This window comes from Aquarana catesbeiana, linkage group LG03 (genome assembly GCF_042186555.1).
Source record: "Aquarana catesbeiana isolate 2022-GZ linkage group LG03, ASM4218655v1, whole genome shotgun sequence".
NCBI lineage: Eukaryota > Metazoa > Chordata > Amphibia > Anura > Ranidae > Aquarana > Aquarana catesbeiana.
In genome coordinates this window covers 555568259-555585994 of record NC_133326.1, presented here as the reverse complement: position 1 = coordinate 555585994, position 17736 = coordinate 555568259, and the positions used below count along the sequence as shown (strand labels likewise).

The following is a 17736-nucleotide window of genomic DNA, read 5'->3' as shown; positions in this document are numbered from 1 at the left end:
GGCGACTCGACCCTGCAGCCCATCTTTCTTAAAGTGCCTCCTTATTGTGCATCTTAAAAACAGCCACACCACATGTTTTTAGAGAGTCCTGTATTTCCCCTGAAGTTATTTGTGGGTTTTTCTTTGCATCCCGAACAATTTTCCTGGCAGTTGTGGCTGAAATTTTAGTTGGTCTACCTGACCATGATTTGGTTTCAACAGAACCCCTCATTTTCCACTTCTTGATTAGGGTTTGAACACAGCCGATTGGCATTCTCAATTCCTTGGATATCTTTTTATATCCCTTTCCTGTTTTATACAGTTTAACTGCCTTTTCCCGCAGATCCTTTGACAATTCTTTTGCTTTCATCATGACTCAGAATCCAGAAATGTCAGTGCATCAATGGATGAAAGATACAAGGGTCTGTCATGAGTCCAGAAAAGCATTGACCTTTTATACACATACTAATTTCAAGCAAACAGATCCCAGGTGAGGATGGTTACCTTTGATAGCCATTCAAACCCCTTTGTGTCGACTTGTGTGCATGTTATCAGGCCAAAATCACCAGGGTATGTAAACTTTTGATCATGGTCATTTGGGTAGTTTGTTGTGATGATTTAAAGAGTAAACACAGTTGATTGATAATAAATGGCTTCAGCCAAACACTAACCAGTGAAAGTTTGTGCCATCATTCATATTCTCTGCAAAATGGCCAAGAAATCATAAATTCTGCAAGGGAATATATATATATATACATATACACACACACACACACACACACACACACACACACACACACACACACACACACACACACACACACAGTAGGGATGGAAAGTATTCAGATCCCCTTACATTTTTCACTCTTTGTTATATTGCAGCCATTTGCTAAAATCATTTAAGTTCATTTTTTTTCCTCAATGTACACACAGCACCCCATATTGACAGAAAAACACAGAATTGTTGACATTTTTTCAGATTTATTAAAAAAGAAAAAAACTGAAATATCACATGGTCCTAAGTATTCAGACCCTTTGCTGTGACACTCATATTTAACTCAGGTGCTGTCCATTTCATCTGATCATTCTTGAGATGGTTCTACACCTTCATTTGAGTCCAGCTGTGTTTGATTATACTGATTGGACTTGATTAGGAAAGCCACACACCTGTCTATATAAGACCTTACAGCTCACAGTGCATGTCAGAGCCAACGAGAATCATGAGGTCAAAGGAACTGCCCTGAAGAGCTCAGAGACAGAATTGTGGCAAGGCACAGATCTGACCAAGGTTACAAAAAAATTTCTGCTGCACTTAAGGTTCCCAAGAGCACAGTGGCCTCTATAATCCTTAAATGGAAGGCGTTTGGGACGACCAGAACCCTTCCTAGAGTTGGCCGTCCGGCCAAACTGAGCTATCGGGGGAGAAGAGCCTTGGTGAGAGAGGTAAAGAAGAACCCAAAGATCACTGTGGCTGAGCTCCAGAGATGCAGTCGGGAGATGGGAGAAAGTTGTAGAAAGTCAACCATCACTGCAGCCCTCTACCAGTCGGGGCTTTATGGCAGAGTGGCCCGACGGAAGCCTCTCCTCAGTGCAAGACACATGAAAGCCCGCATGGAGTTTGCTAAAAAACACCTGAAGGACTCCAAGATAGTGAGAAATAAGATTCTCTGGTCTGATGAGACCAAGATAGAACTTTTTGGCCTTAATTCTAAGCGGTAAGTGTGGAGAAAACCAGGCACTGCTCATCACCTGTCCAATACAGTCCCAACAGTGAAGCATGGTGGTGGCAGCATCATGCTGTGGGGGTGTTTTTCAGCTGCAGGGACAGGACGACTGGTTGCAATTGAGGGAAAGATGAATGCGGCCAAGTACAGGGATATCCTGGACAAAAACCTTCTCCAGAGTGCTCAGGACCTTAGACTGGGCCAAAGGTTTACCTTCCAACAAGACAATGACCCTAAGCACACAGCTAAAATAACGAAGGAGTGGCTTCACAACAACTCCGTGACTGTTCTTGAATGGCCCAGCCAGAGCCCTGACTTAAACCCAATTGAGCATCTCAGGGGAGACCTAAAAATGGCTGTCCACCAACGTTTACCATCCAACCTGACAGAACTGGAGAGGATCTGCAAGGAGGAATGGCAGAGGATCCCCAAATCCAGATGTGAAAAACTTGTTGCATCTTTCCCAAAAAGACTCATGGCTGTATTAGATCAAAAGGGTGCTTCTACTAAATACTGAGCAAAGGGTCTGAATACTTAGGACCATGTGATATTTCAGTTTTTCTTTTTTAATAAATCTGCAAAAATGTCAACAATTCTGTGTTTTTCTGTCAATATGGGGTGCTGTATGTACATTAATGAGGAAAAAGATCTCTGAGCTTATGTTCTGCAACAACAACTTACAAAAGCAAACCCCACTTTTTTTGGGTGGAATTTTATCAAGTAGATTTCTACAAAATAAGTCAATGCTCAAATAAACACCTTTGGGATAGGAGAAGTGGGATTTCAAGGTCTCGGAGAGTTGATAGACAAGGGCAGAAAAATCTCACTACTAGAGTTTGAGAAATAGAAGGCTCTGTCTTTTACAGTTTGTGCCTGGACAAAAAAACAAACAAAAAAAAAAAAAAAAAAAAATACAAAAACACACACACACACACACACACACACACACACACACCCCATGTAAAATCTTTGAGCCTGGGTTCACACTGCCGAGATGCGGCACATCGCACCGTATTCCTGTGCAAATCATATGCGATATCTGTGTGGTGAGATTTGAGCCATTCATTTTGTTTGGCTCAAATCGCACCGCTTTTAAGGGTGCAGGACGCTTTTTTTGCCGCACTGGACTAAGTTTGGCGAACGGTTTTGGGGGGTCGTTCATTTAACATTGACACCTGCAGCAGATCGCATGAACATCGTGCAAATTAAATGGGATGTGGGGAACGCACAGGATTTGCAGCGTTTTGCGCATTGTATATATGTGAACAGAGGCTAAAGACACATCTCAGCTTATTACAGTGAATTGGAAGATCGCTGGACTTCCGGCAGGTCACATATTTTACTATACCTGCAAAGTTTTTAAAGGAGTTGTAAAGTCAGAAGGTTTTTTAGCTTAATGCATTATATGCATTAAGCTAAAAAACCTTCTGTTTGTAGTAGACCCCCCCCCCCCAATTACCTACCTGAGCTCCTCCTCTCTCCAGCAATGTCCACAATCCCCTCAGCCATCCAGTACACTCCTCCTGATTGGCTGAGACAGAGCAGCGGCGCTATTGGCTCCCGTGGCTGTCAAAGTCAGTCAGCCAAGCAGGAGGGGAGAGAGGGGGCGGGGCCAGGTCTCCGTGTCTAAATGGATACACGGAGCTCTGACTCGGCATTGGGTAACAACCTGTAACAAGCAGCTGGCTGAGGGGCACTCAAAAGAGGGAGGGACTAGAAGCAGTGAAGAGGGACCCGAGAAGAGGAGGATTTGGGCTGCAAAACCAACTGCACAGAGGTGATAAGTAGAACATGTTCGTTATTTAAGAAAAAAAAAAAAAAAAGAGCCTTTACAATTACTTTAACCACTTGTCTGGTGCAGTTTTAAAGCAGCACAGGGCAGCATCTGTTTGTCTCTGTAAAGTTTTAAAATTGCACCTGAACTTAGCAGCTCTTGTGCACTGGAACAGCCAGGGTCCAACAGGAATTCCAGGAGCTGAAATATTAATTTCCTGGGCTTCCATATAAGCATGCTTTAGAAGCAAATGTAAACACAATGCTTTCGCAGCCAACAACAGATCACTATTAGAAGTGTTTTGTTGCTTGATGGCTGCATGGGTGTTCCGGACCCTGGTCTCAACCGACTAATCTTATCTTGTTATGGTAATCACAAGCAAACCAATTTCCCCCTGCTTGTGTTGCAATGTAGCGTTGAAAGGGGAATAAAGCTCTTTTAAAGTAAAGCACTTTTTCTCACTGAGTTTTTACCGTTCCACTACGCTACATAAAAGTCGCACTAATGTTATATCATTTTAAAATCAGCAGATTTTGAGGATTATATTTTGGGGTAAATATATATTGAAAGGTGTAAATTGAGTAAACATTGCACTTGGAAAATTTGCAGGAAAATAAAATTTTCTAAATTTGTAACTTATTACTTTCTAATTTTTTTTTTTTTTAACTATTTATTCCCAATATAACTCAAAAAACTAAGTATAATACCTTAGGGAAGACTGCAAATGCTAAAAAGGTATGAAGTACAGAACCAAGACATCGCCAAAAGGCAAAAATGTTCTGGGGCTCAAAGGGGTATAGGAGTAAAAAGGCCCTAGGGACTCAAATTCTAAAAAGGGGAAGTAAACTTCCATCACTAAATTGTATCTATAGGTAAGCCTATAATAAGGCTTACCTATAGGTAGTGCAAAACTCTTCTAAACGTGCACCGTTTAGGAGATATTTACTGTACATGCAACCAGTGACATCAATGGCACCTGCACTCTGAAGAAAAGGCCACCCGTTCCGTTCCTTCAGAGCCCTGTGCCGTGAACGGCGACTCTTGTGCACATGCCCGGGAATGACGTCATCGCGGCCTCAGCCAGTCAGAGCCGGAAACCGCAAGACCGATGAAGATGGAAGCGGCCGTTAGCAACGACATTCCATTGCTGGAAGGCTTTGTTTTCAGGTATTTTTCACATAATGTGCTAGTAAGCAATGCAAACTAGCACAATATGCCTTTACATTGCAGGAAGAAAAAAAAAAAAAAAAAACACACACACACACACACACACACACACACACACACACACACACACACACACACACACACACGTCCAGCAGTTTACAACCACTTTAAAAGATAAAGAACATGGGGAGCTGTGCATGTATTGCAAAGATGTATAGTCATATGGTTTTTTTTTTGGTCCCTTTATACATAAAATGCCTTTATTTGGCCTAAAAGTGGTTTTGTAAGAAGTACTAATTTGTTAACATTTTAGAGAATTCCCCCCAACTAATTATGTGACAATTTGGACATGTCTCCTTTATAACCGTGACCACAAAAGCAGTTTGGTGTACCAGATGGTCACTGCAACAGATATACACTATATATAAACTGTTTACAGAAGATGACATAACACACAATACTAAGTGTGTATTTGCAAGTGTAATGAAAATATAAAAAAAATATATAATTGTTCTGTTACCTAAAGCGGCTTTTGGGGACATACTTAGACAATCCACACTTGGACCAATCTCCTGATCACCTGAAACAAAGAGACACAAACATTACAAAACTGCTGGATGGATAGATAGATAGATAGATAGATAGATAGATAGATAGATAGATAGATAGATAGATAGATAGATAGATAGATAGATAGATAGATAGATAGATAGATAGGGGGAAAGGGGGGGGGGGTGTTTGGGAAGACTGCCTGGCTTATATTATAATATATGTTCCAAGTCATCCCAAAAGTTTTCATGAGGGTTGTGATCGGGACTCTGTGCTCCACACCAAACTGATCAAACCAGGTCTTTATGGAACTGGCTTTAGCACAGGGCACAGTCATGCTAAAACAAAAATGAATTTTCCCCAAACTGTTACCATGCGGTAGAAGTGCGCAATTGTCGAAAACATCTTTGTACACTATAACATGAACAGTACCCTTCACAGGAAACGCCTGAACTCAATTATTTTTGGTGTAGTGTCCACATACATTTGGTCATGTAGTAAAATTGTTTAACCAGTTTGAAATGTTAGCTGAAACTGATGCTCTTCAGATGGGTGTTCAAAAGCAAAAAAGCTGGATATGCATCGACTGAAATTTGGCCAGTCCAGCAGCTTGGCTAAAGGGAAAAAAGTTAACAGCGGTTAGGTCCGCTGTAAGCTGGCTCAACATTCCTTTCCTTCAATGGTCCCCGTCCCTCGCTGGCATCTTCTTCTGGGTGCTGTTCTTCAGCAATCTTTTTTGGCTGGTGCAGGATGACATCACTCTTGCACATGTGTTAGTCATCCTGGCACACATGGCACAGTGCAACAAAAGTTAGCCAAGCTGCACATACACAGCTCAGTTTATATGCTAGAGAATGCTGAGAGTAGGCAGGTAGGTGTATTATTTGCAGAAGAGACATTGTATGTCTCTCCTGCAATAAAGAGTCTTTCTGCTCACAGTTTGTAATAGCGGAGCCTTAGTTAACTTTAGGGTTAAACATCTGAATGATTAGGGCTAAGTGATCTTTTTCAATACAAGATAACTTCAGGTCGGCAATCTGGTTTGTGGTGTAAATTTAAGGAAATTACCTACTTCTCCAACCTGTTGAATACGAGAAAAGCAGCCCAGTTATCCCCTGTAATCATACCTTCTTTGCCATCAGTGATGGTTTGTGGAGGACTCTGTAAAGCAGGTTCTGATGTCATGGGTGGCTGTGTCCAGTCTGTACTACTTGTGTCACTGAGCTGCTGTTAGAAATTTAGAATTTGCAAGCCAAAAGAGAAATATCAGTTCAAGATCACGTTAAAGCTCCCGCATTTTTATAAAAGTTAACAATTGTTTTAAACATCTACAAAATGTTGCTCAAACATTTTTGCTGACCCAATGCAGTTTGTTTAAGGTAACTTTGCGTGTTAATCTACGTTTTTGTATTTTAGGAATAAAAATGCACTTGAAATCGGTTAGAGAGGAAAAAAAAAAAAAACAAAACAAAAAAAAAAACCACACACCACACACACTTTTTATTCTGTACTGGGGTGCGTTTTTGATGCTTTTTACCACATTCCAGTACAGTTCTGTGTATGAAAAAAGTAGCAGGTTATACTTTTTTTTCCTGGAACCGAAAAGCACTGGAACTCACTGCACTGATGTGAGCTATGTCATTGGAACCCATATAACCTACTTTCTATACGTTTTTGACGCGGGAAAAATGGATGAATGGGCCCAACCCAGTACTTAAACATTGCCCAATAGCTCCCTTCTTTATCAATACCTCTACATGTGCAGCAAAGAAATCTTCCTCCTTCCGTTGTGGTGAGAGTGGGAGTGGTGGGACCCCGCAGCCATCAATCCACAGCTGCAATTAATAGGAAAAAAAAAACATCAGGTTAGACTAAGCCCTAGAATATAACATATAATATCTGGCCCCCTCGCTCTCTCTAAAAATAACCCTCTGTTAATAGTTCCAAAATGTGTCAGTAGCTTTATACTTACCTTACTCCCATCTTTTGCACTGTTGGCATGTCATCAGTCTTTCCAGGAAGATTCTTGGGAAATGCAGAGCAGGTGAATTCTTGTGGGAAGAGCCTCCTGCTAGAGTGCATCTTTTCGGTTGCTCATCCTCACTCAGGCATTGAGGGTAAAAAGACGTTGCAGGGTGAGTGTGTATAACTTTTTCCTTATAAATATAGATACATTTTGGAACTAGTAACATTAGGCAATTTTTAAAAAGGGCAGGGGGCCCTGTCAGCATGTGTGGAGCCTGCATTTTATAGCCAAGTCCACTTTAAAGGCTACCACCAGCTTAGAATATGAGCCATGCCCAGCCATCCACCCCTTTCCAGGGATGGACATACTGGCAAGTACAGAACTCTGTGCAGGGTGATAGTGGGGCACTGCCAATCTTAGATTGTCAAAACCCCTTTTTCAATAACAAAGCAAAAATGTAGGACAAAAAAAGAGAACAGCTTCAGGGTTGAAATATTTAGTTTACCATAATGCTGCAATCAAAGACATGAATAGCAGATGAATAGCAGCATATTAAGTTACACACAGCTAAATAATTCCAAAGGACTCGCTCCTTCACTTCTCTCTAAAGTAGAATTGGTGCCCTCTAGAAGCATCCTGTGTTAATAAAATTAGTTAGTTACTTGTAAAAAAAAAAAAAAAATCAACATTTTTCTCATCTTTACAAAAAACCTGAATAAATTATATCAGAAGATGGATGATATGAGATGATCATTCCCTCTGTCTTGCTGTGTGGTGATCCCAACATCTGCAGGTAATCAAGTATTTTGGGCCTGACTGATACCTGTGGTATGTCTGCTCCGACTGTGGGGTGGGGAATTTAGTGCATGTGCAGGAAAGGCATGTTTCTTGGCCAAATCCAAAATACTTGTATGAGACACACAGAATACCTGCACATGCATGAAATATCACAGTATGCATTGTCCCCTCACTGAAATACTGCCTCCTGGGATGTCCAAGTCACATCAAAGTGTTTCAGTTTGGGGCACACAAGCATCATTAGGCCTCATGCACACGAGACGCTGTTAAATTCGCGTTCAGAGGCAGTTGGACACTTTTTTTCAACTGCCCCGAACTCATTCAATGTTATCCTATGTGTCCATGTACAGAGACGCGTTTTTTGGCATTTTTAGGCAGTTGTGTTTAACCTCGTTTTTTCAGAAGCAAAAAAATGGGTTCAGACGCAAAAGTTTTCCACGTTTCAGACGTCAAATGCGGCTAAACGCTGGTACCGCGTTTGCGTTTATAAGTGTTTTTAGAAAGGAACCCTATTTTTTGGACCAGAAAAACACAGAAATATGATGGTAAACTGCAGCAGAGAATGACATTTTGCGACCCGAATTTGGGGTCCCATATCTTGGGGCCACGTGGAGCTAGGTGTGCAAACACAGGGGAACTGGCACTACAACATATCCAAATTTGGGGTTCCTAGCACCAAGTGGCCCCGAGATATGGGGCCCCAAAGTCGGGTTGCAAAATGTCATTCTCTGAATTTGGGGCCCTGTATCTTGGGGTCACTTGGTGCTATGAACCCCAAATTTGTTTTGCAAACACAGTGGAACTAGCCCTACAACATAGCAACATTTGGGGTTCCTAGCACCAAGTGGCCCCAAGACACGGGGCCCCAAATTCGGGTTGCAAAATGTCAAGCACTTTTCTGCAGCAGAGAATGACATTTTGCGACCCGACTTTGGGGCCCTGTATCTCGGGGTCACTTGGCGCTAGGAACCCCAGCTTTAGATATGTTGTAGTGTTAACACACCAAATTAGGGGTTCCTAGCACCAAGTAGCCCTGAGATACAGGGCCCCAAAGTTAGGTCGCAAAATGTCATTCTCTGCACTGCAGACGCTTCTAGACGTAAACGCGGCATGCAAATGGGGCAAAATGGCCGTTTCTAAAGGCCGGTTTCAGCTTTTAAAAACATGTGTTCAGCAGAGTTTGCACCGGCGTCTCGTGTGCATGAAGCCTAAGATTCCTGGGATGATCGGCTGCTTTCACCAGCATCACATCTGGAAGTAGCAAGAGGGGTTTCTCTTGGGGATATTAGCCAACCCCCTTTCTATGATGTGTGAGTTAGAGCAGAGCGGGGTAGAGAGTATGTGGGCAATGTGGCCTATGAGACTACGCACACGCTGTGGGTTGGCATGGAATTCTGTAGCAAACTGAGGACTGCAAACATGGATCCACTTTGGTGCTTTTGTGCCCAGATTGCAACAGCAAGGCAAGGAAGAGGGACTGTCATGATAATCTTGTGAAATGAAGCAGACAAAGCTAAACAAAAAAAACAAAAAAAAAAAAAACACCACTTGAACAGGCTACAGTCAGTATGGAACACAGGCACATTTATGAAACAAACACAACACTTTAAAGGGTATGTAAAGGGTATTCCAAGCATTGACCAAGTTTACACCCCCACCCAAACCTCCCTCTTAACCCTTACAACATATCAAGGTATTATTTTCTTTTATTACGCCCTGTAGTATTCGTCAATGACTTTGTCCCCCTACTACAGTGTGTGCGAAGGCCCTTGGGAGTCCAGGCAGCAACATTGTTTTACTGGGAAAGAAAAATAAATGTATGCATGTGTAGAGGGACAGAGATGGGTGGGAAAGAGGAAAGGGGTGGGTGTAATACTGTAGTCCAGCAGACAAGCATTTATTAACCACTTGCCGACCGCCCAGGGAACAAACTGTGGGGCGGCGGCCCTCCTGTGCGAAATCACATACAGATATGGGATTTTGCTCTTCCCATTTTTGCTCCGTGGACCGCCGCGTGGGACCAGCTCCAGCTGTGATCGGACACAGCGGGAGACAGTCAGTTGGTCCGATATCCCCTGGGACCCGCTGATCATTCATGAGAGAGGCATAACGGCGGTAAACAAGGCAGATCGCTGTTGTTCTAGTAGGGGAGACCAAAATCCTGTGTTTCTGCTAAGCAGGAACACCGATTTGTCTTATCACAGCCAAAGCACCCCACACAGTTAGAAAGTACTCCCTAGGAGCACATTTAACCCTTTGATTGCCCCCGATGTTAACCCCTTGCCTGCCAGTGTCATTCATACATTGACAGTGCGTTTTTTTTTAGCACTGATCACTGTATTGGTGTCACTGGTCCCCCCCCCCCAAAAAAAAAAAAAAAAAAAAAGTGTCACTTAGTGTCAGATTTGTCCACCGCAATGTCGCAGTCTTGCTAAAAATCGCTGATTGCCGCCATTACTAGTAAAATAAATTTAAAAATTCCATAAATCTATACTATAGTTTGTAGATGTGATAACATTTGTGCAAACCAATCAATATACGCTTATTGGGATTATTACCAAAAACATGTAGCAGAATACATATTGGCCTAAACTGCTGAAATTCGATTTTTTTCATCTTTTTATTGGATGCGTTTCATAGCAGAAAGTAAAAAATTTTTTTTTTTTTTTTTTTCCAAAATTGGCGGTCTTTTTGTTTACAGTGCAAAAAATAAAAACCACAGAGGTGATCAAACACCAAAAGAAAGCTCTACTTGTGGGGCGGGGGAGACATAAATTTTATTTGGGCTCAGCGTGGCAGGACGCAGTGCCGTATCACAAAAAATGGTGCCTGGTAATACTCTAACATTCTATTGGTATAGGACTTACATCAGTGCCATGTTTCCTTGTTGCTTGTGATGCGAGCGCTTTAATTTTCTCCCTGTACAGGTTTGCTGCTCGACTGTTGTATTTCGCGTTTGAGTCATTTGTGGTGCAGCCGTGTTGTCGAAAGAAGACAGTCTGCATGGAAAAACAAAATACAAAAAAAACAGAAAAGGTCAAAAAAGTGCAAAAAATATTCCTGCTCGGTGTAATTCTGGTGAAGGAGAACAAGAAACTCATGCAAAATACTTAAAAAGAAAGCCTGTACAACATGGATTGCAACACAGCTCGATGTAGAATGACAGAGACATGGCCTACCACCACTCAGAGCACAGATATTGCAGCTGCTGCTATTCATATAATATTTCTATTCATAAATAGGCAGCTTAATCTTTAGAACCAGAACGCTAGAATGCGGTAGGCCTCATTACTGCAGTGATGTTTTTAGTGATCTACAAATAATATAAAAAATATTATATTATAAAATATCTCTCTCTCTCTCTAAAGCCTTCTGTGTGCAGTAGTCCCCTCAGGGCCCCCCCAAAACACTTACCTGAGGTCCCCCACTGTCCAGCCATCTGAGATTCTCCTTCCCCATTGGCTCCTGCTGCTGTCAAAGTCAGCTAGCCAATCAGGGGAGAGATGGTCCGGGACTCCGTGTCTAAATGGATACAGGGAGCGGTGACTCAGCTCAGGTACCCCCATAGCAGGTTGCTTGCTGGGGGGGGGGGACTGAACAGGGGGGAGGGGCCAGGATCACAGAAGAGGGACCCGAGAAGAGGATGATCTGGACTGTCTGGACTGCTCTGTGCAAATCCACTGCAACAGAGGAAACAAGTATAAAATGTTCTTTTCCTATAAAAATAACAAAAACGAGAGACTTTACAAACACTTAATTGTAGCTAATTCAGTGCACTTGCAACAACACAGCTTAGCACTGGCTGTTTTTTTTTTTTTTTTTTTTTTTTACACTAATCATTCAACTACTATCCATTCGTTTGTAAATTAGAAAATGCAATTATCATTTCAGCTTAGACACTTGGCAGGTCTTTAAAAATATCAAGATGGAAGTTCTCTGCAATAACACAGGTAGCATACATGCCTCCTGGCAGGCTGGGTCACCTACCCCTCTGTTCCAGCATTGCATTCTCCATAAGATTTTTCCGAGGTGTAGGATGACTGTGTCCTCCCCCACATACGCAGTACGATTAGTATTATATTTAACAAATTTTTTAAAAAGCTCTACCCTCCTCATCCCACTCGGGCCACCATAGAACACCAGTACTCAATGACTCCTGTCTGTCCATATGCCACAAAAAGAAACAAAACAGCACATGCAGCAAATCCTTAAAAAAGTTTTTTTAAAACAGCATACAGCTCTAAAACAATGCATTTAAGCCTATAATGCTTTAATCATAGCTCTATTTGGAGCTATATGCCATTTTAAAGGCTTCATGTACACGGGACATTTCTCAACCTGTCCTGAACGCTGGAATATCACAGCTAGTAATCCACGTTTAAAAACGTGTTTTTAGCAGCGTTTACAAGCCCCGTTTATCGGCGTTTGCATCTAGAATCGTTTACTAAGGATATCATTTGGGAGGGTCTCCTGAGGTTTAGAATTTATTAACTATTTCAGCCATTCTGTGAGAGAACAGTGTGAGTAGCAGCTGAGACAGCAGTGTGCTTGTAGCTAGCTGCTATTTTTTGGTTAGTTTGGTAATATGGATCCCATGATGAGCATGTGTGAGGAAATGCTCCTGATGTTTCTTTTGCTGAGGCTCCAAAGATGTAGAAAATTGCGTGAGAGGACCAGAGTTTGTCGTTACTGGACACATCCATTGATGGCTCAACACATCTCCACAGGATACTTTCTAATATCTATGTTCAGCTGCGTAATTACCCAGAGATTTTTTCTTAATTTTACACGCATGTCAATTGCCAACTTTGATGTTCTCTTTGAAAAGGTTAGACCCCGTCTAGTTCGCATGGACACCAACATGAGGAAAAGCGTGCCACCAGAGGAACATCTGTTGGGGACTCTCAACTTCAGCGTCAAGTAATGCAAGTCGTGTATTGTACAGCATAATTGGCTGATGAGGGGACTATTACAAAAGTATATCAAGCTTGCAGGCAGTGATAATTGAGTTTTTGGTGTGTTTTTAGCATCTTCCAGGCTCAAAAGTAATAAATAAAATGTTTCCCTTTAAAAATGCTTCTAGAAGAAAACGCTCCTAAACGCGGATAGCCACGTTTGGCGATTGAAATGCCTCTAAACATAGCTTCTGAAAGCATTTTTTTGGGGGTTACAAAAAAAGCCTCTAAAAAACGCAACTGCCTAGAAACGACTATAAACAACCCTGTGCACATGTACTGTAGAATCTCTTCTTCTATAGGACAATGTCATTTTGAAGATTTTTGAAGACCTGACAGGGCCTCTTTAAGGAGAACTAAAGTAAGTATGTATGATCATGTACCTTGTTCATTCAGTAAGAGGCCTTTCACAATGAGGTGCCTCTAAACTGCCCATAAAATGCTGAGCACTTTTCAGGCATTTGTGGTGCGCTTTTTAAAAAGGACATGAGACTCAAAAAACGCTCCAAAAACCATTTGGGGAGGTGCTTTTGAAGCGCTTTTCAGGCGCTTTCTATTCATTTCAATGGAGAGGGGCATTTTTGAGGGGCTTTTTTTTTTTTTATCTCTCCAAACATGCTCCAAAGATGCTGCATGCCGGACTTTTTTCACCGCACTGCTCCAGTGTGAAAGCATTCACCGATTTTAATGTGAAGCATTTTTCGTGACCTTTTCAGGTGCTTCTTTTAATACTAAAAGAGCTTGAAAAACTCATCCGTGTGAAAGGGGTCTAAAGCCTCGTACACATGGTACGATTGTTGGACAACCGTGCATCTGATTTTTGTCCAAAGGGCGTGTGCCAGGAACTTGTCTTGCATACTAATGGTATGGGGGGGGGGGGACAAGTGGACCACAAAGGGGGACCACGGAACAGTTGGTGCAGCAGCAGGGACAGTTACAAGCGGAGACGGAGGAAGAGGAACGGCTGTCAGCTGCTTTATTGAAAGGCTCTACGGGGAGATCGGTGCTTGTAACGGCCGCCGCACCAATCACCCGTGAGGCTGCCTGGCCCCTTTTGCAACACTAAGGATGCCTGGTCCAATACAACAGGTATCAGAATTGGATCAAGCATTGGAGAATTTGCATGAGTACCGATGCAATTGCTTGGTATCAGCACCGATACTACGATACTAGTATCGGTATCGTTGCAACCCTACTGGTAACTTAGATGTTTAGAATCCTTCAACAGTGAGATATCCCTGCCATAAATTCCCAACTTTGATCCTTGGCCTCCTGTTAAGCCTAGTACACACAATGAGAAAAATTGGACGAAAAATACTGCTTTCGGAGCAATTGTCCTATAATCTGGTCATTCGTACACAGCTTTCAAGAACCGATCACGACAGTTCATGCAAAAATATCCGATAGGACAAGCACAAACAAACATTTTTCTCGTATGATAAACACCACAACTGATTTTCGAGTAATTAGTATGGTATTCGGATGAAAAAAAAAAAAAAAAAAAAAAGAAAAGTTGTATTTGATCTTACAAGAATTTTTAGAACTTTAGTAACCTATTGGTTTTTGATATAAGACTAGCATGCAAAAAAAATTGACGATCCTGCATCCAATATTCGAGGCATTACATTCTCTATAATACATAAAAGTACAGCAGAGATCTCTCCAACTGAGTACCTGAAATCTTCAGCATCAAAAGCTAAAATAAATCACCAGAGGATCCAACACATAATACATTATCCTCTATTCAGTATATCTGTTTATCTATTATCCCCAGAACCAAAATAGTTTTTGAAGCATTGACCGGTGTCTTGCCGAGAATGTTCCCTCGGCAGATAAGTTCCCCCCCTGTACTGCAGTACATACTGCTCTCAGCCGCCGGAGATAGCCGAAGCTCAAATGCTTCAATCAGCTGTACACAACGCCTGCGCTCTGGGTCCAGGTTCCTTCCCCACCATCCAAGTGGACCTAGAGGGGGAATCTAAAAGTGCCGAGCGCAGCGAGGCCGTGCCCGAAGCGTGGCAAGCGAAGCGAGCCCGCGAGGGGCCCTCTTACAGGCGCCGTGTACAGCTGATTTTCAGCTGTTCTGCTTCGGCTATTTCCGCCGATACCTACTGCGCAGGCGCAGTAGAGGGGGAACTTATACGCCAAGCGGAACTTTCTTGGCAGAACACCGGAATTCTGACAATACAAAGTAATGCAAGGCAAACAAACCAGCAACAAAGACTACACCGGAGAAAAGATCTGAAACAAACCAAAATATGGACTTCAAGTATAATGAAAATCTCTTCACATAATTCCACCCTGTATTAAAGCTCCTTTAGTTAATCAACATATGATTTTTTTTTTTTTTCTAAAGGGGTTGTAAAGGTAAAAGTTTTTTCATCTTAATGCATTCTATGCATTAAGGTGAAAAAACATCCGACAATAACGGCCCCCCCAGCACCCCAGTTTTACTTACCTGACCCCTCAAAAGTCCCGCACTCGCTCCCGACATCCTCTTCGCCGCTCAGCCTGGCCGTTGATTGGTTACAGTGGATGGATTAAAAGCAGCGCAGAGGGAAGACGACGATGAAGAAGACCGGGCCACCACTAGCAAAAGAGCAGAAGATAGAGGAGCCCGGCAGAAGAACCGGACACCGGGAGAAGAGGCCGGAGAGAGTGGAGAAGTCGGAAGAGATCCCCGAAGTCTGAAGAAGACCCCCGGAGCTGCCTAATAAATTACTTTAAAAACCTGTTTAGTGTGTTTTTTTATTGACACTTTTTCCCCCCCAGGTGCATGAGTAGGCGTACCATGTACCCCATACTCATTCACATAGGGTGGGGGGCTGGAATCTGGGAGCCCCTTTATTGAAGGGGGCTCCCGGATTCCGATAAGCCCCCCGCTCGCAGACCCCAACAACCAACAGCCAGGGTTGTCAGGAAGAGGCCCTTGTCCTCATCAACATGGGGACAAGGTGCTTTGGGGTGGGGGGCCGCAGGGCGCCCCCCCCATGTTGAGGGCATGCGGCCTGGTACGGTTCAGGAGGGGGGGGGGGGGCGCTCACTCGTCCCCACCCACTTTCCTAACCGGCCGGGCTGCGTGCTCGGATAAGGGTCTGGATTTTGGGGGGACCCCCACGCCGTTTTTTTTTTTTTAGCATAGGGGGTTCCCCTTAAAATCCATACCAGACCTAAGGGCCTGGTATGCTCTTGCCGGTTTTTTATTTAAAATTTGGTGTGGAGTTCCCCCTCATGATTCATAACAAACACATGTCAGCATTGCTTGTCGCTCATCGGGAAAAGGAAAACACACATTTTTCCTTTCCCGATGGCATATCGCGGTCACTCCTCCTGAGTAAATTCTTTTCTTTTTCCTGTAAAGTTGCCTCATTATGAACAGGGATCCGACTTGGAGCTGACTTCCATTGAAATCAATGGGTACAAGTTGCCTAGAAGTCGGATTGAAGTAGTACAGGAACCCTTTCTGAAGTCGGAGCGACTGCAATAGTGTGCATTAAGACGGATCCATTCACTTACATTGATTTTTTCATGTAGCACGACTTGGGGCGACCTGAAGTTAGATCCAAAGTTGCCCCTGTGCGAATGGAGTCTAAAAAGCCCTCTGGCAGCTATGATCTTCATCAGGCAGTACAGAAGAAGCTTGCCTGTACACCTACAACAGTAACCTGCCTTCCAAAAGGTACAGGGTCTGTGACCAATCTGGAGGTCTGGTGTGCACACACTGGGCTGATCTGAAAATGCATGAAATCATTCAGTCTGGCATGTTTAGTGTGTATACCAGGTTTTTGCACTCCTAGTTGTACGGATAATTGCAAGAAGAAAAAAAAAATTGTTTGAGTTACAGCACACTTATTTTAGAACACCAACACTGTAATAGCAATATAAATTATAGTTATTTTTGACAATCCAACATAAGCCTACTATAAAAATCTCCTTTTCACTGAAACTGCTGGCTGTCTCTTGCTACAACTTCCTGGATTCCCTGCACAATCTTTTGCTTTATTTTCTATTTCTAAGGACTACATCTCCTATGGTTCCTATGCAGACTCCTGAAATTCCTTCTCTCAGAATCTCTGTAGTTCATACAGTAGGTTTTGTGAAATGTCTGATACAGCAGTGCAAATTCACAGGGCATAGTAAAAGAGGTGTCACCGAATTCAAGGAAGTAAATGTGTTGGCTTATACACAAAGCAAGTTTAAAAAAACGGCAAAAGGAGTAGGCTGGAAATAAATATAGGATTTTTTTTTCCAACACACTTGCTATTGGCAGTACAACTAGGAGTAAACAAATTAAAACTAAGCCTACAATGAACTTTTGTTCACTGGCACATTGGCTGTCTAATGCTTGTGAACATGACCTAGGGGTGTATTTATAAGAAATCAATAAGCTATTAACCTTGTGAAACTATATGTACATTTGTTCTGTGTGAAAAGGAGTAAAAACGAATGTTCTCAGGCTATTTCTGCTCTAGTTTAAATATATTCATTCATAGGAAGCAGGACAATATATCATATTAATTAGGGCCACTAGATAGAGCTGATCATAGGAAATCGTGTCTGCAATCTTACTTAAACACACTGCCAATAGTATAAGCAAAATTTCCATTTGGTGCACCTCTAGCAGACATGATACAGGAGATGGTTAGACTGCAGACTTGATATAAGAGATCAATGCAACCTCGCCAATGCCCGTCGGATGCAGCTTCGCCAATGCCCGGATCAGAGCGGTGATCTCCTGCTGTGTTACAGAGCTGGATTTGAATTCCCGGCCACAGTAAAAATGTCCCGCCTCCTGTGATCACGTCACACTGATTCAATGTCCTG

General features: G+C 42.6%; 1 protein-coding gene across 3 annotated transcripts in view; it reads right to left on the bottom strand.

Moving 5' to 3' along the window:
• The window catches only part of ARFGAP3 (ARF GTPase activating protein 3), a 94410-nt gene that overhangs the window by 42931 nt on the left and 33743 nt on the right, over positions 1 to 17736 (bottom strand). For 2 of the 3 annotated variants that reach the window (XM_073621698.1, XM_073621696.1), the window contains exons 4-7: positions 10825 to 10956; positions 6945 to 7028; positions 6321 to 6420; positions 5165 to 5224 (exon numbers count right to left, since the gene is read on the bottom strand). In XM_073621698.1, the coding sequence (XP_073477799.1) occupies positions 5165 to 5224; positions 6321 to 6420; positions 6945 to 7028; positions 10825 to 10956 (376 nt within the window). The remainder of the gene's footprint in view (positions 1 to 5164; positions 5225 to 6320; positions 6421 to 6944; positions 7029 to 10824; positions 10957 to 17736) is intronic. The other variant, XM_073621697.1, reaches the window with a different exon arrangement.